This window comes from Helobdella robusta, assembly GCF_000326865.2.
Source record: "Helobdella robusta unplaced genomic scaffold HELROscaffold_3, whole genome shotgun sequence".
Lineage (NCBI taxonomy): Eukaryota > Metazoa > Annelida > Clitellata > Rhynchobdellida > Glossiphoniidae > Helobdella > Helobdella robusta.
In genome coordinates, this window is record NW_008704501.1 from 1674798 (window position 1) to 1699555 (window position 24758).

The window sequence follows — 24758 nt, forward strand, 5'->3', positions numbered from 1 at the left end:
TAAATTAGTTTTCTTCAATTCAATGGATGAAATCTTGCAATTAGGTTTGAATAAAACTAATTTTTTTGCGTACGTTTTGTCTGTAAAATTAAAAATTATTTTCAGGGCAAAAAGATGGTGATGCAGCAGATAACAATGATAAGGAAGATGAAGAGAATAATTATTATGATCTGCTCGGCAATACAAATGACGAATATTTCAATCTGGGGTCTGTTCAAAAGTTTGTGTTTAATTTTTTAATACAATATTTGTTTTAATTTTTATTTTTTTGTAAATTTCTATTTTACATGGATGAGATTTGAAAGAATGGCATTTTAATGTTAATCAACAAGTGGCTTACGAATAAAATAAACTGTAATATGTTTCATACTAATATAATTATTTATTATTGTCTTCAGCATTTTAAAAACTTCCTATTTTTTGTTAGTTGTAGTAATTGAATGTCATAACTTCAATGTTTTTTAAACGTAAATTTTAGGAAAAATGTAACTGAAGAAGAAATTGCTCAGGAAATGATGAAACTTAATAAGTTGGATGAATTATTAAAAGATAAATTAAAAGAAGAATATATGTTAATGAATAAAAGAGTTGTAGCTCAACTTAGGTTTGTAGTCTAATATGATTTTTTCACGTTATACTAACTGATGCGTTAATATTTTATAACGCTTTTTTGAAGCGAGACTAAAAAAGAAACACATAAAAATTTTCAAAGATCTCAAACAACATCGCTTCCGTCACTTTCCGAACGTAACGTGGGTTCGAACAATATTTTTTTTCAAAATTATTTGGAAAGTTTGTCTACATCAATGTTTTTTGTTTTACATTTTCAAAATGTTTGAATACAACACAATTTTTTCCATATTAGAGAAGTGTACTTTAACGTATCCACTATCATCAAGAAAAATTAAAACATGCACTTTTGATAGCAGTATCAATGGTGAATGTAATGATGTTTCAAGGCAGTGTATTTTAAGAAAAAACGTAGAAGCCGAAATCAGTACAGGTTTATATTTTCTACAAAAAATTTATTTGAAAATTTTGATTGAAAGTATAACAAGTTGAAAATCAATTTGTAATTGGAAACGTTGTTACGTTGTGTCTATTCATTGCTTGCTAATCTATAAATTATGTAACAGTTATAGTACTTGGAGTAAAACTGATATTAAATTTTATAAATAATTTTAAAGTGTCATTGAATATAAATTTTTAAAAATTGTTTGGCCTAACCAATGCAATAATTTAAATATGATTGTTCAGGATAATTTTTTTATTCACTAATTTACCTCAAAACATAGACAAAAAAATGTTGGAAAAATGTACTAGTCCGGTAAGTTATTGCGTTTTAAAAATTTGTGTTTCGTTAATTTATTCAGTTTTATAATTGAATAAATAAATTGAGTGAATTATTTCTTTATTGACTTTTAAAATTAAGTTAACTCTGTTAACTGTCCTCTTATCATCTACTCTATTTTTTTTAACATTCATTCCGCTATACCGACCATTTCATGTTTGACGATAACGTACTTCCTCAAAAATCTTAAAATTTAATCAGCTTTCATGATTAAATCACTACTGCAAACAAAAAAATATGGTTTCAAAGGTTCCTACATTTAAATGTTTAGTGTTACTTTTGGTAAATGCCTGGAGTTTTGACAAATATGTTTTCGAGATCGTAAACGGTCACATCGTAAACGATCAATTATCATATTCGTGCCATTCCGCATATCTATTGAGAACTGACGTTGGCTAAACCCTTCCTGAATATCTAATTTTATTTTCACTTGATTATTCTCTCTTTCAGGATTTTTTAATCCTTTTTCAAAGTTTGGCAGATTTGTTTTATTTTAGAATTTTAGACTGATTAAACTTAAAATTATTACGCGTTTTAATTTAATGCGTTGGCTGATGAACAGAATGACATTCATTACAATTCAGATCTTAAATGCACAGGCTTTAACTTATTTATTTATTATGATAACTTTTCATATTAATAAAAAAGTCAGAGTTTAACAAACAACTTCTGTCATTTGTTAATTTCCTCCCTCAACATTCCAGCTCTTCTAAGACTGCCAGTCCTTTCCAAAAAAATATCCAAAACATTTGTTTGCAAATGTAAGCTTTAAAGTTTTAAGCAACTGTCAGTCATCGCTCTACAGAATGCTATATTACATTAATACGAACATACGAACATCAAGCTTGTTAAATGTTATTTCAATAACAACTCCAATGTTATTGATTCTGACACACTAAATTTAACAGTTTTAAAATTCACAAACCTTCTAAAGCTTCATTCTGATGTCAATAATCAGTTAACTGATTCAGAGAAGTTAAGGCTGGAAGTTCTGTTATCTGACGATCCCATTGAATCCTACCACGATTTTATTCAGGACATTGGTGCTGCTGGGGTCGGTCTTTTCAATGTTTCTGCCTCTTTTTTATATTTTTATAATTTGTCTTTATTTTTAAATTTGTTCATTCAACTAAATGGTTCTCATGAGTTTTTTTAGCTGTTTAACATTTTCAGTTAACAAGGCTCAAATGAATAAAAGTTAAAAATTAATAAAACAATTGAGAGAATCTAAATTATAGGTTGATGTCAAAATTCAGAATAATAATATGAAAAAAATACGACTCATCAAATAATGCTTAAACAAATTTCTGCGATACAACGCTGATTACTTACTACTCAGTACTCACAATATCTTGAACAGCATAGAAACCTAAAACTTTGGTGATTGCTGTGTTTATATAAAAATATAATGTGTAGTGTCGTGTCGGGGCGTTATGTCGGTGGTTGACCAATGATGTTAAATCATGGAAAATACGCATCAAATTCTAATTTTTTGCGATATTCTGTTTAACTCTTACAAATATATATATATATATATATATATATATATATATATATATATATATATAGTTTGCTTGATTACGGAGATCTTCTAGCTTTGCAGAATATTTAATTAATTAGTTAATATTAATGTAGCCAACATGTAATGTTATGAAGACTGTATTGGAGGCATCTATGCTTAAATTTTCATATAAACAATCAGGATGATAAGGCGAAGAATTCAGTTAATCATTTTGAAGCATTTACATTTGACGTGAAACAACAAAATCGTCTGTCTGAAATAGACGACCAGCTGAAAAAATATCAATCAGAAAGAAAACTCAACCCAAAACAGCAACAACGTCACCTCTCGAACTTGGTGAGTGGCAGGTGAATGGATGCTCGTGTTGATTCTTCATTGGTTCGGTCGTTGACCATTGCTTGTTGGTGCCTGCTGGTTGGTTGGTGCATGCTGATTGGTGCGTGTAGTTGGTTCTTGGTTGATGTTGTTTAACATCGTCATAGTAGCTATAATTAATCATATTTTTGTTTTGCCTTTTTTTGTCTATTTAACATAAATACTTTAGATCCATATATATAAGTTTAGATCTGTTATTGATTTAAACCATATATAAGAATATATATACAGTGTATCATATATATAATATAAACTTACGTTGTCTGTGTGTTCACATTACGACAGTATGAGGGTAAAAAGAAAGCAAAATTTCAAAAATTGAAGTCCAATCCATATCAACCTGTTTGTAACAATCGAAGTAGCATAGAGAGTAAATTTAGAATCGAAAATGATGACGTTTTGAATGAACGCGACAAGGAAAACTCAGACAACCTTATATCACAACTTATGATAAACAGCAATGATGTCGCCTGCGTTGGAAATGGAGACTGCGATACAAAAGCTGGAAATGAAATCATTGAGAACAGATACAACAGAAAATTGCAAGATATTAATAGGAAACTGATCTTACTGAAGGAGTCATTCGAAAAAAATTTGAAAAGTTCCAATGATTTCATGGTTGGTTGGTATATCGCTGCAATTTTCTCCAGTGTTTTAATGTTAATTTGCTTATCAATTTGCAAATGCTCTATTATATTGTGTCTAAACTTAATTTTTAATATTTTGGCCTATAGGCAGATGAATGAATAAATAAATTTTGACGATTATTGATTTGTTCAGAATTCTAACGAAACGTTTAGCGAATTTTTGCATTTAAATGAATCTAACAACGGTAAGAGTGAGGTTAACGTTGAGGAAGACAATGCTAGCAGGTTCCTGTGGGATTCCTCTCCAACAAGCCACGATAGCGAGTAGGCTAATTAATAACCTAAATTTTTAATTTTTTACTAAACAATTTCCGATTCAGTTTTGATATTGAGATTATTTCTTTTAAAACAAATTTATATATTTTTTTAATTTCTAAAGAATACACCACAAACCTTTAAAAACTGGACTTGAAATGTTTACAGGTTAATTATAACATTTTTTATCGTGGGTTTTGATTCTATTATTATTTATTTAAATACTACAGAAGTGTACATTATCGCATAAGAAGGATGCAATTAACATTTTAACAAAATTTGTTACAATTTTTAAACAGTCAATAATATAAACCAGAAAAATTTTGCAAAAGAAAATAAATGCTTCGAATATTCTGGATGCGATCACGAAGATTCTGATGATAGCATCATCATTGAAAATGATGTTTTAGACGAAGAAGAGAAACAGCTGGTTGATAGCATCAATGGCGACGACGATGACGATGATGTCATTTGTGACGAGTAATGTTTTGGATAAAATTAAAATCCATTTGGTTTATAGTTTAGTTTTAAATGTTTATTACTTAACCTAATGAAAATAATAATAAATCAATTCGATGACGAAGTTGCTATGTGAGGTTAATATAATTTGTTTTTAATTATTATTAACAAAGCTTCTAGAAAAAATCTTTACCAAATTTTCAAAAGCTTTTTTAAATTGAAAAAAGCGTCTTGAGTAAAGATTTTGGATTAATGTAAGAGCTACTACAATTGAAAGCTACATTTTGAGAAAGTTGAGAACCACCCGTGTTACACTTTCAAATATTTCAAGTGCATTTCAGCGGAAGAACTGCAGAAAGATCAATACTAACGAAGTGACGAAGAAATAAAATATTTACCTTGTCGTGTAACGAGTAGCGAAAATGATTGGCTTGTACTTTTGACGTTCAAAGTTTGTTAGTGGTTTTCGCACTGCACATGTTTCGACCAATTTTTATAATTTTTAATTTTTTTTGTGTTGTTTGATTTTAAATTTGAAATAACTAATGAAAGTTCAAAATTATAAACGCTTTATTAAAGATCTCATCGGTTAAATTCAACAAATGCATTCAGGCAAACTAAGACTAATAAAGACTAAGACCTCAATTTGCGACACAACTTTTTTGAATACCCTTTTATTTTTATTCACATTTAACTTCATCTTTTTTGAAACATAATATAGACGTAAGAATATTTTTTATGAAGTGTTACACGTGTTGCGCAAGTGAACCTTGGATAAACTGGGTAAGAGAAGAATGTTTGAAATTACGCCTAAAAAATATTCTTATTACAACACAAATAATTTAAACTAGAAATATAATAATTATGTTATAAAATATACGAACTTATATGATTTCTAACGCAAAACTACAGTTAGAATTGAAACGAAAATAATATTAAGCTACAATTTTATTCAAAAAATTTATATGAAAAAGTGAAACAATGTCTAAGATTTAACATTTAATTAACTTTTTTTGACCTTGTACCATGGGACTTGTGTAATAAGTTGCTTCCACATAAAAACATTGAAGCAAATTTCAACGAATTAGATTAAGAACTGAAAATCACATCTCAAACAAGCTGTGTTACAAGTTGTAATGTTACAAGTTGTTTTAATGCAATGTTACAATTTTTAATGCAAATTAAATTAATCAACTTTATGAAATATTCAAATGAAAGTATAAAAACACAGAAGGTAAATTAAATTTATTTGAAAGTAAAATTTAAAAAATGCAAAATATGATGAAGAAGCGGTATGTATTTTATCTTAGAACGCAAGACAACATTTAATTTAAAATTCCAATCTTATCTCTCGGCATGGTCGTCTGCAGATTAACTCAGTAGTTTAACAACTTAAAAATCTATAACAGTTCAAGCGTTAACAAAAAATAGATAAAAAAAATCTAAAGTATGAAAATAAATAACTTTATTATCTGAAAAAACATATAGAATTAGGCTAATGCAGATGTTAATTTGGTTTAAGCGCAAGCACGTTTAAATTATGAATGAGATTCTACGACGAACAAATATAATATACCGGTATAAAAGTTTGTCAAAAATAACTTAAAAATATGGACAAAATAATGTTATTAAAAAAAAAAATAGAATAATTTAGCCCTATCCTGTTCATGGATTTATTTATTTTCAGGGTTGTTAACAAATATAGATGGGCCCAAACATTTTACGACAAAATAGAAGGTTTTAAACATTTAAGTAAAAAAGGAAAGAAAATATTTAAAGACTATTAAAAATTTCATTAGGAAATCTAAAGGCATGTGATGGAAGGCTTTGGATATATTCATTCATTACATTTCACATGTTAATTTTTGTCTTCTCTGTCGCATAAATTCAAACTTGATGCTGAAATGATGATAGTTTCAGAATTCAAATGACCAAAAAAGTAGCCAGCGTACATGATGATGATAATGATGATGATATAACGCAAGACGTTGACATTTGAAATGACGGTTGCTATCTCAATTTGGGGTTGATGATGATTGCAGTATTTAAAAAAGCTCATACATTGATGATAATGTACACAGTTAGTACTGATTGGTGTTGTGAGTTAAGCTTATAATAACGATTAACTTAATCGTTTCAAAACAATATTGATAACAAAACCACAACAAAAATGAATGAAAATCTACGAAATATGTTCAAAAGCAACTAATGACAAAAAGCAAAAGAGATTGGTGCAACAAACTAACAAACAACGCATTGAACCAATAACTAGATTGAACTAACAATCAATCATCATCACGGTGCTTGTGCTTCTTCCCGTGCTTCTTATCCTTCCACATCTTCTCCTTTGTATCCTCTACAAACTTGCGACCTTTTTTGGCGTACTCTGATTCCATCGCTTGTTTATATTTCTGTAGAGTTATTAGCAAGCAATTTTCTTTCAACAACTACACAATTACGTATGTTCTTTAAACAAACATTGAAATGAAATACTTGGACAAACCTCTTTTGCGTTTTCAGGCATGTCTGCAAGTTGTTCCTTAACTTTTTCTGATTTTTTGGTCACTGCCTCGCCAATATTTTGCTGCAAAAGTTAAAAATTTAATAATAGGTTACAATCCCATTTTATTAAAAAAAGTGAATAATAATAAATGTGCGAAACAAAAACAACGACATGTACCAGAATATTTATTAAAATAATTAATTACAAGCAGTGACGTTTCAGACATTTTACTGCCGAAGTGTCTTGAAATTTTGAACATTGAATATAATATTACCGGAAAAGATAAAAAAAAGTCATCAGTTACAATGGCACATTTTCCACAAATATGATCGAAAATACATTCATCAAAAGTGACGAAAACTAGTAAAAATTTCACCACCACCGGCCATCTAAAACTAAAATTTTCGGCTATGTGTAAAACGTTATCCAATCAGACGACTGGTTTCCTACACACTTTTAAACGTCGCTGAATGTAAAATATGTTTTCATAAAATTTTAAACAATCCATATCGCAATCAATACTGTCAACCAAATTGGTTCGGAAGAGAGAATCGGTAACAAATTTAAATTCCATCCCACATCTACTTTGAATAAATGTCTTTAAATGTTAATAATGGTGATGCAACAGCTGACTAAAAAATAAATTCTAACTGTAAGTGATAAAACTGACCACAGTTGATTTGATAGATTCAGCTGCTTCCCATCCTTTCTTGGCATATTCTGAATCTTTGATGCTTTCAAAGGTCTGTTAAATTTAGAAAATATCTATAAATTATAAAATTATGCTGATTACAACAGTGCTTACACCTGTACACCACCATCTCCCGAACTTTTGAAAATTTATTACATGATAATCAAGATGCAATCCCGTAATGCACAACTCCAAATGTGCATGCTAAAAAAATTCATATGCTGGCAGTGCCAACTCTTTAGAATCTCAGCCACTCAATTTCAAAAAAAAAGAAAGTGGATAGAAACAATTCTTTCCAAAAAATAACAACCAGCAAAATTATTGACACATACCAAAATATTAGCTATGAGAATAGAAGTTAAATCAGAATTAGCAAAAATATTATTTAATTATATTGACGTAGAGCATAAAACCAATCAGGACATACCTCTTTCACTTTACCTGGAAAGTCTGAAAGTTGCTCTTTGACAGCCTCTGCTCCTTCAGCTGCTTTTTCCTTAGAAACAAATTTAAAATTTACCACATCAATAGTAAAAATAGTAACTTCTGAAGTAAATGTTACAAAAAGTAATGTAAATAACTTGTAAAAATCAAATTTTTTAACCAGCTACAAATGATTTGTAAAGAAATAAAAGTTAAGCTTCAAAAATAAACATATCAACTTTTAAAAAAATAGCAAATTTTGAATCAATCTTTATCTAACGCCTTATTGGCAGATTTTGCTTCAGCTGAATGTCCATAACATAGAAAATTATTATTAGTTTTTCTATAGCGGTTTAACAAGAATTAATATATTTCCAATTTTTTAATATTTTTTATGAGTTTATGCTAAAATCGATACCACAATGAAAGTCTACTTACTGCTTTTTCAACCACAGTTCCTTTGACGTTCTCCATAAACTCTTTTCCTTTTTTTGAAAATTCAGAATCTTTTGCCACTTCCAATGTCTAGAAACAAATGAATTTTTTGTAATTGGGAATCTTCTTATTTGTTGCATAGCAGCATAATTGAATATCTAATAACACAGTTGGGAAAGCAATAAGTATGAGAATGAAATGTTAATATAGGAATTAAACTATAGCATCTAAACCTCAACATTGACCTTGAAGCGTTTGCATTATTATAATAATAAAAATGATAAAAAAGATTTCATGTGAAAAACATAATTATTGTGTGATATCAATACTGTTTCCAATGGTGTTAGGTGCGAAATACGGCGCATCTAGTCTAAACTTCCCTGGACTGAGAGTGCTAAAAATGAAATAATTTCTATCTTGATACACATGATGCATAAAATTGTGACGTACTTCTTTCACATTTTCTGGAATATTCGAAATTTTCTCTTTAACAGCCTCTGCTCCTTCAGCCGCTTTTTCCTTAGGAAACGAGATTAAAAGATAGCACATTAAGAGTAAAAAATTATTTTCCAATTTACTGCTCATCTTAATTTTTTAAGTAATGTTAAAATGGATCAAAATAATAAAAAGCTTTTGTGAACATGACTGAAGCACATTTATTTTAGAAGTAAATTATTATTTGACAAAATAATTAAAACATTGAGCAACAAAGAGCGACAAAGTTGGTTCCATTTATAAGAAACCTAGCTTACGAAGATCGTCTTAAAAAATTAGGATTAACAACCTTGGTGGAAAGAAGAAAAAGATGAGATTTGATTCAGTTGTTTAAAATCATGCATTGTTTGGATAAAGTTGATTTAAATAATCGTTTTAGCATAGTCAACACCAAAACCTGAGGTCACAGTTTGAAGTATTTTAAAGAGTTAAAAAGACAGAGGCAGAAAGAATTACTTATTCAATAGAGTCGCAAATACTTGGAACTCATTACCAGATGAACTTGTTGAGACACAATCAATGAACAAATTTAAAGCAGGCATTGATTGTTGGATGAACAACAATCAATCAACGAATCAGCTGTGCTAGCATGCCTGACAGCATGCTCTTTGGATAACCTCCAGAACAGCGTTAATGCTGCTACTACTACTACTACTACTACTACTACTACTACAACTACTACTACAACTACTACTACTACTACAACAACTACAACAACTACAACAACTACTACTACTATTGTTTTCAATATTTACAAATTGATACAAAAATATTGATGAATGAAAGCTTACCGCTTTTTCAATCACAGTTCCTTTTACATTCTCCACAAAATCTTTTCCCTTTTTAGAAATTTCAGAATCTTTTACTGCTTCCATTGTCTTAAAATAAATTATAATATACAAAATAAAAAAGGCTTGTTCTGAATTTGCTACAAATTTCGTCAGAGAAAATCTCATAAAATCTATGATAACAAAACGAAAACATTGAGTCTAAAACAGCATTTCCCAAAGTGATCCCACCTGGGGGCCATTTCATTCTCTAGGGGGGCATTGGAGCTCTACTGGTCAAGGTGAAGGTGAAAATAGTTGGTAGAAACAGTGGAGAAAACAATAAAACACACAATATAAAATAAAAAAAATTGAATTATTGATAAAATAGTGTTTATTGACCGTTTTCAAATTAAATTTCAATTGAGCAGCTAGCATTGAGATGTATCTAGCATCTTCATCTCATGCAATTAATTTAAACTTTGATTATTATACCCATGTGGCGAAGGATTGGATTTACAATTGAATTAGATGTGTTCAAATGTGTATTTAGGTATATAAAACATATACCATAAACATACAAAATGCATATAAGGTTTATTCACATCCCTATCCTGATGTGCATGTTAGTAGGAATGTAATTGAGAAAAGTGAAATTATGCCTTCAATTATTATCTTGATACTCAAATAATAATATAGAGAATAAAATCATTTATGATATACTTCTTTCATTTTTCCTGGAATATTTGAAAGTTGATCTTTGACAACCTCTGCTCTTTCTGCCACTTTTTCCTTAGAAATAAAATTAAATTATATTTAAAAGGTAAAAATAACAAAAAGATTCTGCAGACATAACGGCAAAGCAAATTTATATTTAAAATAAATTGTAAATTGCAAAAAATGTAAGCTCTGAAAATGAAAATTTGAGTGAGAAAACAGAAAAGATAAGATCTAAGCATACCTATACTGCTCTAGCATGATTCTCATCAACAATACAATGCAATTATTGAAGTAGTTAGAATTTGAATACACTGAAAAACATTGCAAATTTTTTACCTTTAAATCCAGACCGGTTTTCTTGACATCATCTACAATATCAGTGAATGATCCCTTGGATGATAAACATCGAATCTGCATGAAAAAACAGATGTTTACTTTACATACTTGGAACTCGTGAAAATTTAAGATCAAAAATTTTAATACAATGATTATAGAAAGAGTTATTCATCCCAATTATCCGTTAGCTTATATATGACTACTGCACAACATATAACAGCAACATAAAAGATTTGGAAATCAATAAAATTTTTACAATCAAATATCATCCAAAAATTTAAATAAAATTTTATTTCAATGTTTGGACTGAAATTACAAAACTACTGCAAAAACCTTACTTGCTATTTGCAGAATAATAACCAAAATTAACCCAATTTTCAATAAAAAATGTATTTTATGATGTTTATTGAAACAGAGCTAAGTCTTGAAACAACTATTTTTCTTACTAACCATTAAAAAAACCATCATACGTAATCTTGTTTTTCTTAGTCATTTATTTTAATTTCTATCTCACTCAGTTAATATTCAAAATAATAATTTCAGCCACTCCTGTATGCACTTCAATGTATCACTTTATTTATTTTAAAATTAGAAGAAAAAAAGATAATCAAATCAAATTGTAAATTACTCCAGAGTTGATAAGAGGAAGCTGGTTTTCATGCTGTAGAAAGATGAGCTTCTGAACATGAACATGGGAAGTGAGTTGAAGTTGTTTTCTCAAGAACACAGCCTGACAAACAATTTTAAAATAAGATAAATAAATTGAATATGTAGAAGTGATTAAATTAAAAGATGTATTATTTGTCATTATTTATTTATTATTTACAATACAGGAATACAAAATACATACAATCCAAATCCAACAAATCTTAAAATTAAAAACAAAGCCAAGCTACTCACCGAAATAGGAATGAAAAATCGGCGAAACGGAACGACCGATGACATTTTGACTGATGCAAACAAACAATTCAAAATTTGCTTGCCCAACCTCTTCTTTCTGTTTGTTTGTTTAAACAATTTGATGCCCTGTTCGTTCTCTTGTTTGTCAGCAAAAGCGTAGGAGACTTACAGTATTTATTTACGAAGTGTTAATTTAACATACCTGCACAATCGTATATACATACTATATATTAAGTACTCTACCTTACCTAGTATACAATATGAATATACGTGCATCCAACATGAGCTGCTAGCTAGTGCATGCAATGAAATTTCATCGGACTGCCTGCGTACAGTACAATTGAATACATACATTTGTTTATGGAAAATAAAAATAAAGAAACACATTCAAACACACATATATATCATATACTGGCTATGTGATGCACTTTAATGCACTTTAAGATTCTTGTTTTATTCAAAGACACTGAGTTTGTGTACACAGTTACACAATATACCACAAAATAATACAATTATAATCTTATGTTTACATGTACAATAGAGCGGTTGTACGTTTATACATTACATGTCAAATATGCAGTATTATATGATGAATAACGACAACGCTATATATTGCCCTTCTATTGAACATATGAAGTCATGTCATTCAGTCAAATATCTTAAACACATTTTACAACATTTTAACTCTAAAAAAAGTCTAATTGGTCTGATCAATTTAACTTTTATTTATTTTTTCTAAAAATTTTATATTGAATTCAAAAATTTGGAGGGAAAGATGTTCCTCCGTGTATTTGCTAGTTGCGCTGGCGTGTCTCCAGTTATTGCATTGTGTGGTGCGTAGGCAGAAAAAAACTTTAAATAGATGGAAGCTTGGGTTTTTTAGAAGAAATTGATGATATCTTTTCACGTATTCCACATTTTTTAGTAATTTTCATTTTAAATCCTGCATTCTTATACGAATTCCACAATTCTGCAGAGGCTGCAACACGGTCAGCAGTGAAATCAAAATTTCTGAGAAATTGTTAAATTTGACCATAGCCCTATCAAAAATATCCCTAGTAGTAGGAGTTCGAATGACTGAACTAACCACAAATCTGAATAAATTTATGAATTTTGAAATTGAACTTGTGCTCATTATATAAATTAATGATTAATCATTTTAAAAATTACATAATGACATAGAATTCAATGAAACGTCCAAGCGTTTATTGTAAATAATATTCATCAAAAAATAACCATACAGTACAAGAGACAAAAAATTGCTAAAAAAGTAATAAAGTTAATTGTATTTCTACAAATAATTTAAAAAAGATATAGTTTGGAATATAATTCGTATTGGAGATCGCAGCAGAATTAATCATTCCTTTCTGGCGGCTCCTTGAATTCCATTCCAATGTAATCGAAAATATCTTTCTCGCACGTTACATCCAGTGGTTCACCTGGCACACCTGCAATATTTATTTCATAATTATTCAATTTCTATTAAAAAACAATCAATTTATATTAATAAAATATAAAATTTATATTTACTTTCATCCTTTTAGGAAAAGATTAACCAAAAAGTGAATTTACATTAACAAGCGGTTTGAGGAATAGAATTGTGTTCGATGGCACGAATACATAAAAATTACTTACATCAATTAAAAAATTATCATAATTGTGATTGGTTACTTAGTTCGGTCAGGCCGGTGACGTTTTTAAGAGCATATTCAAGTACTTGTAGTACCTACTCACAGTGGCGGATCTAGACAACTTTGACGGGGGAAAGGGCCAAGATTTTCTTATTTGATAACCGGGGGGAATTTCAAATTTTTTTCCTAAATTTTTCCATGTCCATGTCCAACATTGTGACTAGAGAGCAAACTTTTCTGGCAATGTCTATTTTTCCTTCAAAAACACTACTTTTGAACAACCATTTTTACTAATTTTTAACACAAATAACGCCTATAAAGGGCGCCTATAATAACACCTCTAGATTCGCCACTGCCTACTCACATATCAAGTTGTAAAAATAATAAAGAAAACATTCGAGTATAAACATTATACTTGTGTGTACGAAGCTCAGAACCCTACATTGATATGGATATATAAATCAAAAAAAAATGTAATGTAAAAATGCATATATGTATCACAACAGTTATTAATTAAATTACCAAATAACCAGCTACTCAGCAGGTTAGCCAATGAACTAACCAATTGACCAACCAATCAACCAATCAAAAAAAAAAAACCAACTAATAACGAACGACTAATTAATCAATCCAGCCAGCCAACAAACCAACCAGCAAACAAACCAACCAACCAACCAGCAAACCAACCAACAAACAAACCAACCAACCAACCAGCCAACCAACCAACAAACCAACCAACAAACCAGCCAACAAACCTGCCAACTAACTAAACCAACAAACCAGTAGTTCCGAGGGGTCTGATGCAGTATTCGTTGATGGTGAAACCCTTGCTGAGAGCCAGTGTACGCATGTTCTTGTTGAATACGTCACTACCTTCGTCATCAGTCAATATAATATAATGACATCATCGCCATCAACATCATCATGAAAATATCATCAACCAACACAATGCATTATTGTCGTGTCATCACATTATCACCATCATAAAAAGGTTATACGTAATATCATGTAGTCATTGCTAAAATGCGCTGAAACAAATCATCACTTGAAACATTTTAATGGTATTCATAAAAGAAAACCGAAATTAAAAAATGCAGACATGAAAAATTCGTAAAAATGTTCTCTCTTTAATTTGGAAATTTGTTGGACTGCTGAGAGGCATAAACGACGAACGCTCTGTGTGTGGATAGGTGTTGAGTGACCAACGCACTACACGATGCCTTGCTCATGTTTCAGCATTTGTAAACTTATTGAGGTAAGATCAGTAACAGTTATTTTTATGGTAATTCAGTTTATGATTCTATTCTCATAACCATCAGATAGATTCGGATGGCAATGCAACAACAATGACGAGCCAATAAAGTAGCTATAAATATGGAAAAATATATGTATATATATATATATATATATATATATATATATACAAGATTTAAAAAGATTAAATTAATTAAAAAGATAATTAAAAAGATTTCTAAACATACAACCGCGTTATGTAAAGATTTTTGCGAACTAAAGCAATTGGTAGTAGCAAATGGTGATAGGTTGAACCAGATCAACAGCGTCGACAATACGCTCGATAAATCATTTGACAATTTCAAGCAGCAGATGAATGAATCTTGGACTGGTATAGTCAAACAGGGTATCGATGCGGTTAAAAATGACGTCAAGGTTGTGCAGCGTACCCTCGAAGTGGTGAATACTATCAAAGAGAGAGAAAACAACGTCATTATTTTCAACTTAATTGAATCTAATAGAAAGGACAATGATTCAGTTTCTGCTATTTTGCGCTCTCTCACTGATAACTCTATCAAGGATGATGATATTTTAAGAGTCACCAGACAAGGGAGGAAAATTGATGATTCCAAAACTCCACGTCCAGTTATTGTTAAATTCGCCAGTTTTGTCATCAAAAACAGAGTCATGCGTAGTATTTCGAAAATTAAGTCTCTCGAGGGTGAATTCAACAAAATCAAAATCAGTCATGATCTAACACGTGATCAGCGCGTTGAGCTGCGAGAATTGATTGCCGAAGCTAAAACTAAAGAAGCTAATGATGGCCATTTTTTATACCGAGTGAGGGGCCAAGTGGGACGCTGGAAAATAGTAAAGCTTCAAAAAACTGCAATCATCTAGTATTAAATTTTGGTCTTCTTAATATAAGGTCTGTTATAGCAAAGTTTAATGTTGTTTATCAATTGTTATCTGGTGGATTGGACATTTTCCTTTTGTGTGAAACGTGGCATGGTTCTCCTGAAGATCCTTCTATTCAGTTGGCCATGCCGCCAGGTTTTAGTTTCTTGCAAGTGTTGAGGCCTCATGATCCTTACCATGGTGGTCTTATTGTTTTTTTCAAGAAAATGTTCACGGCCAGGAAAATTGAAGTTCCGGTTTTTCAGACCTTCGAGGCTATTATAGTTGAATTTTCTTTTGAGCGTCGCAAAGTTTTTGTTTTTGGTATTTGCAGACCAGGTTCAAAATTGGTCACATCTTTGTTTTTTGGTGAGCTGACATCGGTGTTGGAACATTTATTTGCATTGGGTGATGGTTTGATAGTAGCTGGGGATTTTAACATTCATATTGAAAGGCCTGGTGATACACACTCAATTAATCTGCTTGAAATATTTGATTCGTTTCAGTTAACAAACGTGGTTAATGAGCCTACCCATAACTTGGGTGGCACACTTGATTTAGTTGCGTCCACTCCTGATATTCCTTTGTCTAATTGTAGAGTGGATCCCAGTGGTGTTTATTCAAATCATGGTCTGATTAATGTTTCATTCTCGGTCAGTGTCAGGCTACCATTGACAACAAGACGGTTGGTACGCTCTTGGAACCGTTTGGATACACATCGTTTTAAATCACTAATTTTAAACTCTCCAATCAGTGGTCCGTTTGATAGTGATGACGTGGATGATGCATTTGTGTTGTTTGATCGTGAGATGAGGAGGGTTGTTGATGAAGTGGCTCCACTACACTATGTCAACTCTAAACATGTTCCATTAGCCCCTTGGTTCGACGGATAGTGCAGGGATTTGAAAAGGCTATGTCGCGGATTAGAACGGGTTTATCGAACAACCCAAGTGATAAAAATAAGAATATCTGGCGACAAGCTATTAAAGATAAATATTGCTTGTTTGTCAAAAAAAAATTGTTATTGGAAAGACTTGGTGGAATCAAATAGTAACAAACCAAAACGTCTTTGGAATGCCGTTAACGGTTTGCTTGGAATGGAACAGGTAATGGATGTATCAGAAGTTGATCATAGTTCTCTTGACTTTTCCAAGTTTTTCAAAAGCAAAATTGATGATGTTCGTAATTCAACTAATCATTGTGATGAACCAACATTCACTCCATGTGATCTTGATGAAGAATCTTTTTTTTCAAACTTTTCGCCCTGTACTGACAGCTACATAAAAAAAGTCATTTTAGAGTCTCCATCAAAATCTTGTTTTCTTGATTGTGTGCCCACAAAAATTCTTAAAAGATTTGTTGATTTGTTTTTACCGTTTTTAACGTTTTTCATAAATTTGTGTTTAAGTTCTGGCTCATTTCCATCAACGTTTAAAAATGCTGTTGTTACACCGATTTTGAAGAAGAATTCTCTTGATAGACATGAGTTAAAAAATTACCGACCTGTATCTAACCTTATGTTTTTGTCAAAGTTGGTTGAAAGAATCGTTTTATCACAATTTGCTTCTCATTTGAAAATTCATAATCTTCTGCCGGTTCACCAGTCGGGTTATCGTGTGTTTCACTCAACGGAAACGGCTTTAATTGATGTTTCGTCAAGGTTGTATTCATCAATGGACGAACAAAATGTGTCATTGCTTGCTCTCTTGGTCATGAGCTCGGCGTTCGATTGCGTCGATCATGCATTGCTTCTCAAAAAACTGAAGCAAACGTTTGGACTATCGGGAGTCGTTCACAAGTGGTTCGTGCCGTACCTTGCTGGTCGTACTCAACAAATTTTATTCAAAACAAATTTGGCAGCTGTCGATGCTTTGTCATACGGTGTACCACAGGGTTCCGTCTTAGGTCCCATTCTCTTTTTGCTTTATACAGCAGATGTCTACACAATAATTGAGTCGTACAATTTCAGGTTTCATGCATTTGCTGACGACATCCGAATAATAGCCAACTCCTCTCCCTCGTCGTTTGGTGATGTGGTCGATGATTTAGTATCGTGTTTATCAGCCATTGATGTTTGGATGATGGGGCAAAGATTAAAGTTGAACCAATGCAAGACCCAGTTTTTGCCTGTGGGTACATGGCAACAAGTGAATAGAGTGGGTATCAACACTATCAGAATAAAAGAATCTGTCATCGAATTTTGTGCATCAGCACGAAATCTTGGATTTATTTTTGATACAAACATGACAATGCAATTGCACATAAAGTTGTTGTTGAAAGAATGTACTTACCAATTGAGAAAATTGAGACTCATCAAAGGATCTCTAAATATGCATACATTGCAATGTTTAATTCACTCGTTCATTCACTCGAGGATCGATTATTGCAACAGTTTATTCTACGGTTTACCCAAAAAGTATGTTGCACAGTTACAATTAATTCAAAATCGGTCTGCCAAGTTGTTAACTGGTGGTTCATATTTTGATCATGTTACTCCTATTCTCTTCAATCTTCATTGGTTGCCCGTTCAACAAAGAATTGTCTTTAAAATTGCCCTACTGGTGTATAAAAGCATTAATGGATTACCGCCGAGATATTTAATGGATCGAATTGTTCCAAGAAATGCACCGTTACAGTGTCAGAAGTTACGGTCAAACGATTTAGATTTGTTAACAATTCGACAAACTCAGCTTGCTGTTGGTTGCAGAGATTTCGCTGTTATGGGACCGAACATTTGGAACAGTTTGCCGGTCGACTTGCGAAATCGTGGGTTGTCAATTACTAAATTTCGAAGAAAGCTAAAGAACCATCTTTCCAGACAAACTTTTCATGATATGATTTGATTGAAGTGAAACATTTAATCAACTTTTGCATTAGCGCATTTAATCAACTTTTACATTGTTAGCGCTTTTGAGAACAATAAAGGGCGCTTTATATATAAATAATCTAATAATAATAATAATATACATATATATGTGTGTGCGTGTCTCCTTTAATAATTACACGATAAAATAAAATTAGTTACCACTGTCAATAGCATATTTAATAATCAATTGAAAATAATAATAAACTAAAAATAATAATAATATTAATAATGATAATAATAATAAACTGACCAGTGAAGTAGAGGAGAGCGCATGGGTATTGGTCGTGAGGTATCAATCTTTGATGATGATGATGATGATGTTGGTAGTGATGATAGTGATGAAAGAGATTATGATAATGAAAAGGATGAATGTAGATGAGGACTGTGACGATGGCAAATTATTTATAAGACCTTATATCCAATCTGCGATGGCCGTGCTTCTTGCCACCGTCATCATCATCATCGTCGTCAGTCAGTTTGCATATACCCTGAAATAATGTTTTTGGAATACAAGAAAACAAGCGCTACAAAAATGTTTGGCGCACACAGACGACAGTCATTCATTGAAATGATAGAAATAAATAAGGCAATCGGCAAATTAACTTTAGTAACGGTGATTTCCAACTGAACAGAAAAACAGAAAATCATGATTTAAAAGTTAATAAAAGGAAATTGTTCATTTAATAATTTGGAAGCCAATAAATTCATTAAAATAATGACATCCAAAAACTGAAACGAACGAACCATAAACTTGGTGTCTCCCAAAGATAAAGTATCGGTAATGAATGTGACTGACCTCAACCGCTCGACCACTGCCTGGAGCAATGCAGCCTGAATGCGTTTGATTCGCGTGACCATGAACAACATTTTAAAATATTTTATATCGAAAGTGAACAAATTATTTTTATCATTATATATAATTTATAATTACGAATAGTGCTATTTTTTTTAAAGTAATAATGTACTAGAACTGTCACAAAAATTAGTCATTCATGCATTGTGAATTATGATATACATATAGTCATTGATATGATGTGAGTATCTTGTATCAACATGAAACTTAAGAAACACAATAAATAGTGTGAGTATCTGATATCAACATTTACTCTTTAAGTTATCATTTAAATGATTTATGCATCTTATCTGGTATCAACATGAGGGATCATATAAATAATGTTTGCATAATGTATCTTGTATCAAGATGAAACTTGAGTAATCATACAAATGTATCGGCGTGAAATTTGAGTGGTTCAATGAATGATGCACAATAGTAACATGTTGCTTGGACTGTGAGGTGAACGAAGGGTGGGTTAGGAGAACATCGACATCACCGCTCATCTCGGCTCCTACACTTCAAATTCATCATTATTATTATTATTATTATTATTATTATTATTATTATTATTATTATTATTGTTATTATTATTAGTTTAGTGACCTACGCATAACTTCATAGATGCTTGAATAACTAAACTATAAACGAATCTCTAATAAAATGTAAAGAATCAATTGGTAGTGGAATAAAATAATATAATGCCGCAGTATATCACTAAAAATAATCAATTTTTATGTCGTGAAAATATATTGAACATTTTTTTTTCAACTGGAAAGTAAGGAGTGCAAATAAAAGTGGAGGACCTCTCATACAAGAATGTGACAATTCTAAGCTTGAAAAAAACAATTTCAAAATGTTTTGAAAGTAATTTAAGTTGCATACAACATGCCGTATTGCAATGTAAAAGTAATGCAACGAAGATGGGGTGGGAACCGAAAATGCAAGGAAACAACGAAAACAGTCAAGCAGGTAGACGAGCAAGCACTGACCCCTTCTGAAACTTCCGCATATTTCAGCTATGTACAGGGCATCCACTCCATTCACTTCTTCCTTTATGACTTTCTGTTCATTTTTAAATTTCAATAAAATGAAAAAAGTGTGAAAAATATAAAAAAAATATTCATTCGAATGAGTGTTAATTTATATAAATAGGTGATAATTAATTTAATTTTTTTCCTTGAAATGATTTAACACTGCTTTTTGTTAGAAAATGTTTTGGATGTAGGTTTCACATTCAAATAATAATTTACATTTACTATCAAACTGATGAAATAAATGGCATGAAGTTTTGAGCATCGTTAATAATGAAGAGTAATGAAGATGACCAGAATTCCACCACGAAATTGAAATATAGAAAAAAGTGTCTTCACTTCAAGTTCCAGCATTTCATTTCTTGGAATCCTCTTGTCCAACTCCTCAAAATATCTGTTGTTATCGTAAAAGAAATTGAAAATAGAATCCAAATTAATCTACTTGAAAAGTAAATTTGGGAACAAAAGATTTCAAATGTTAAACAAACTTCAGTCCAATTTTTTGGTGATGATTCAGTTGATCAACATGTTTCTTGAGATCTGAAATTTTTATCGAAAATGTCAATCAAATTATGGAGTGACGAAATGTATATCAAATTATTTTATATCAAATGAATTATTTAAAGGAGCCTTTAAATAAAACCTTCGATGGATTTGATTCCTTTGTCAAAAAATTTCCTGGCAGCAACAGGCCTGAAAATAAATTTAAACTCCAATATAACAGTCATCTTACGAATGACGATATGAAAATATGAAGATAGGGACCTACCCGATCCCAGTAACTTTGGTAAGCTCAGCAATGGACGTGCTCATCTCATCTTTTCTTATCTGCAGAAACAATTATTTTCAAATCTAACAGAATTAAGACAAAGACAGAATGAAATGATCTACAGACAAAATCTACAGACTTTTTCTAATTTTTCAAGCTTGCCGGTAGCAAGAAACTCATCTATTTTCTTTGCTATCTTCTCACCAACTCCATCCTTCATTCAGAAAAAAGATTTAAACATCAATGAAAATTTCAAACATTGAAACTGAATGCTGCTATTTTATGATGAAATATTTTGCAATATTCTTTAAAGAACCTTCTATCCAGATATTTCAACAGAGTTTGTATATACCAAAATACAATATTATTAATGGATGATTAATATGAAGATCCAAAATGATTAGCAAACTCCTAGTATCATTGTTGAATGGATTAAGTTGTTACGACAGCATCAAAGTAAAACTTTTGCTTTATATGAAGACAAAATTATTAAATGTGAACGTTGTTAGAAGAGGCAACTGATGTTCATATTAAAAATTTTACCAGTGCCTTCGCTTGCTTGCCACTTGTGATTGGAGCAGTGTGTTTCGATACGGAGCCAGCAGCTTTCCTGTATGCATTGTATTTATGCACCTGCCTTGTCACATTCTTCTCATAATTTGCAAGTTCTGTAGTTGTGTGAATTCTTCAGACATTAATGCATTATGCTATCATTAACATTTATCACAGATTTAAAGAAATGTAAACATTTTAAAAAAATCCTAAAAGTTTTGTACAAAATAAGTTCAAACAAAAAAATAAAAACTTTTATTATTTATATATTTCAAGTCCGACCCATAACGGATGAAGACTATGAACTATTGATTTATTTATATATTTCAATGAATTATATTAAAATCTTATAAATACTGAGAAAATAAATGAAGGTACTTTAATTTACAATTTAAATTTAAACCTTAAAAAAACTATGCATCAAAAAAGACTGAATACTGAAAAGGGTAGAAGAATGCTCAGTTAATTATTGAGTTGGTGCAAAAATAGTGTTGGTTTTCATAAGGTTCAATCGAAAATGGCTTCTATCACAGATTCTTGGTTTCTATTCAAAACAACGCAGCCTACGTTTATCTTCCAACAAGAAATATGTTTATTGAGGACGGTAACATAAAAATAAGCAGTTCTGCAGGCGACAAACTCTAAAAAGACGCTTTTTGGTGTCTTTTCTCCCCTCTTTTGAATAACTGTTAAGGTTTTGAAAAAAGTATAATTTGTTAGTGAAAGGTATGGAGAAGGATGTGCCAAACCAATGCCAGGGCAGTTAATTTAAATTTTGATGCATCTCATCATTTTTTGCAGTACTTCTTTTCATTAAAAATTGAGGTTTTCATTAAAAACTTTTATTATTTATATATTTCAAGTCATAACAAATGGAGACTATGAAATATTGATTTATTTATATTTATTTACATTTTGAGGTTTTTAAAACTTCAATAAATTAATCATTAATGGCTGGCTGCAGACCACAAAACGGTCAAAATTAGCTTCATGTTGTACAATTTTGGTTTTGGAATCTCATCTCGGTGCAGCCACTGGGCTAAACATTGCCTGTAGTTATAGAAGATCTATTTTTCATCACAGGTCTAGATATCTAAAAACAGATTAATTTTATTACGCAAAGTAAATTCATCTGACATCTTTAATCAAATAAATAAAACTGAAAAAATAAATAGCAGACCCAGTAAAAAGTCAACAATGTCTTTATTTGGCATGCTGGAGTCAGAAATTGACTTTCGTTTGCTCATTTTGTAATTTAAAAACCTAGGGTATCTGAGTTTGTTATTTTTTGAAAAGTGAAGGTGTTTAACTAAAACAAAGATCTTATATTATATCATCGCAATGCTTATTTTGTCTCTTGTCTAAATAATTTTTGAATCATCGTGTATTGGGGTTGGGGTATTGGGATTTTATGGATACATATATATATTTAGATAGGTACCTATATATATATATATATATATATATTGCATAGATCCATAGGTGGATAGGATTGCTGATTTAAATTTAATAGAAGAGAAGAACACAATGCAATTTTATGCATGTACTTATCTTCTAAAACTAGCTTGTAAAATTGCATAAACTGTTGAAAGTAAAAAGAATAATTACTGCACGTAGCATGGAACACGCGACGGCATAAAATTATAATTAAAAATTGAAATAAAGTTTTTGGATGCTTTTGCGTCAACTTAGCACTTGCCGACTAAAATAGAAATCATAATAATAAATTAATAATGTAGATTTACTTTTAAATGCAAGAACCCATCAACGAATAACGTTTGTGCGAATCAACCTGTAAGACTTCTATTGGTCGCAATTTGTTAATCAGATTTAAATTTATCTGGTTGCGATCATTTTTCCCGATAAAATTTATTAAAATGGAGAAATTTTATTTATTTGCGTTGTGTACAATCTTGTCATTATGCTGCAATTCATTTGCAAACGAGGACCAACAACCTTTGGCGGAAAGTCCTGATGCCGAATATGGCGGTGACTTGAAAAGTGCGGAGGAAGGAGCAGCGGGAGAGGAGGAGATGGATCTGAGCAAAGAGCAGGATCCGGAGATGGAATATAAGAAAGGATCTCTTTGTGGGTACTGTACCTACTGCAAGGTTCAGTCAGAAACATTTATATTTTATGTAGAATAGATTTATTAATTTACTTATTTAAGGTTTTTTTGGAAATTTTTTGTTTTAAAATTTTAAATTAATTAAGAAATTATACATCAATTACTATACATACATACATACTGTAATACAACACGATGATGGTTAAATTTTTAACTTAATAGTAAATACAATATCTTACTTATGATAGTGTGTGTGTTTTTTTTCCATGTGATTCAGTTGTCTAATTTTTTTCGTCTGATTTAATTTTTCATTTAATTCAGTTTTGCAAGATGTGTGACAGAGATTGTCCATGCACAAAAAGCCCCACGAGACCAAACTGTGATTTATGCAAGGTTTGATAATTTTTGTAAAATATGCTTTGCCATCAGTTTTACTTTTAATAGAAAGCATATTGTTGTTTTTGTTCATTAGTACTGCAAATATTGTTACCTATGTAAACTGGCTTGTGATACATTCTGTCAGCCTGGGGGATATGTGGATCGTTATACATCACTGCTGTTCAGGTTAGTCTACTGTTATTTTTTATTTTATTTTTATCATTATTATTCATTTTATTAGAAAGTTAGTGCCTCAAAAATTTAGATCAATTAATTTAATTTTGTTTTTCATTTGGGTGATATAGTGTTAAAGTAAAACTTGATTGTGCTAACATGTAAACACTTGTGTTATGCTAAAAAATTACTACATGAAATAATCAGACAATGAATTGATATTATGAGGACAGGTGGTGCTTGTTTACATGTTAAACAAAAAAATTTTAATTTTTTCAAAACTAGCTTTCTTGAAAAATCATTGATTGCTCTTACATTCAAAATGATTCAAGTAACTCAATTTTTAATCCCATTTAGTAAATTGCCTTATTATGACAAAGAGGAAATCGACAATGACCTTAATAAAGTAAAAGACTGGATTGACAAGAACAAAGATGAACTGTAG

At 30.8% G+C, this 24758-nt stretch overlaps 3 protein-coding genes across 3 annotated transcripts; 1 reads left to right on the plus strand and 2 right to left on the minus strand.

Annotated features, from left to right (window-relative positions):
* Positions 1-6894: 6894 nt before the first annotated feature.
* On the minus strand, positions 6895-11924 carry HELRODRAFT_161139 (hypothetical protein; the record flags this gene model as incomplete). The annotated part of the gene is made up of 11 exons (XM_009021094.1): positions 6895-7020; positions 7113-7193; positions 7783-7857; positions 8231-8299; positions 8665-8751; positions 9112-9246; positions 9948-10034; positions 10647-10715; positions 10980-11054; positions 11608-11709; positions 11880-11924. The coding sequence occupies 11 exons, from the start codon at positions 11922-11924 to the stop codon at positions 6895-6897; spliced, it is 951 nt and encodes a 316-aa protein (XP_009019342.1).
* A 1167-nt stretch (positions 11925-13091) lies between these two features.
* On the minus strand, positions 13092-22970 carry HELRODRAFT_184959 (hypothetical protein). Its single transcript, XM_009021095.1, has 14 exons — positions 22874-22970; positions 21685-21809; positions 21281-21355; positions 21142-21200; positions 21016-21065; positions 20861-20912; positions 20714-20766; positions 20331-20405; positions 19782-19852; positions 19251-19337; positions 18918-18994; positions 18757-18803; positions 14291-14383; positions 13092-13327 (listed from the first exon to the last, which is right to left on the minus strand). The coding sequence occupies exons 1-14, from the start codon at positions 22938-22940 to the stop codon at positions 13233-13235; spliced, it is 1026 nt and encodes a 341-aa protein (XP_009019343.1). The 5' UTR covers positions 22941-22970; the 3' UTR covers positions 13092-13232.
* Positions 22971-23570: 600 nt separating this feature from the next.
* HELRODRAFT_161142 (hypothetical protein) lies at positions 23571-24758 on the plus strand (the record flags this gene model as incomplete). Its single annotated transcript, XM_009021096.1, has 5 exons — positions 23571-23804; positions 24083-24154; positions 24234-24325; positions 24381-24383; positions 24599-24758. 5 exons carry the CDS (start codon positions 23571-23573, stop codon positions 24756-24758), a joined length of 561 nt encoding a protein of 186 aa, XP_009019344.1.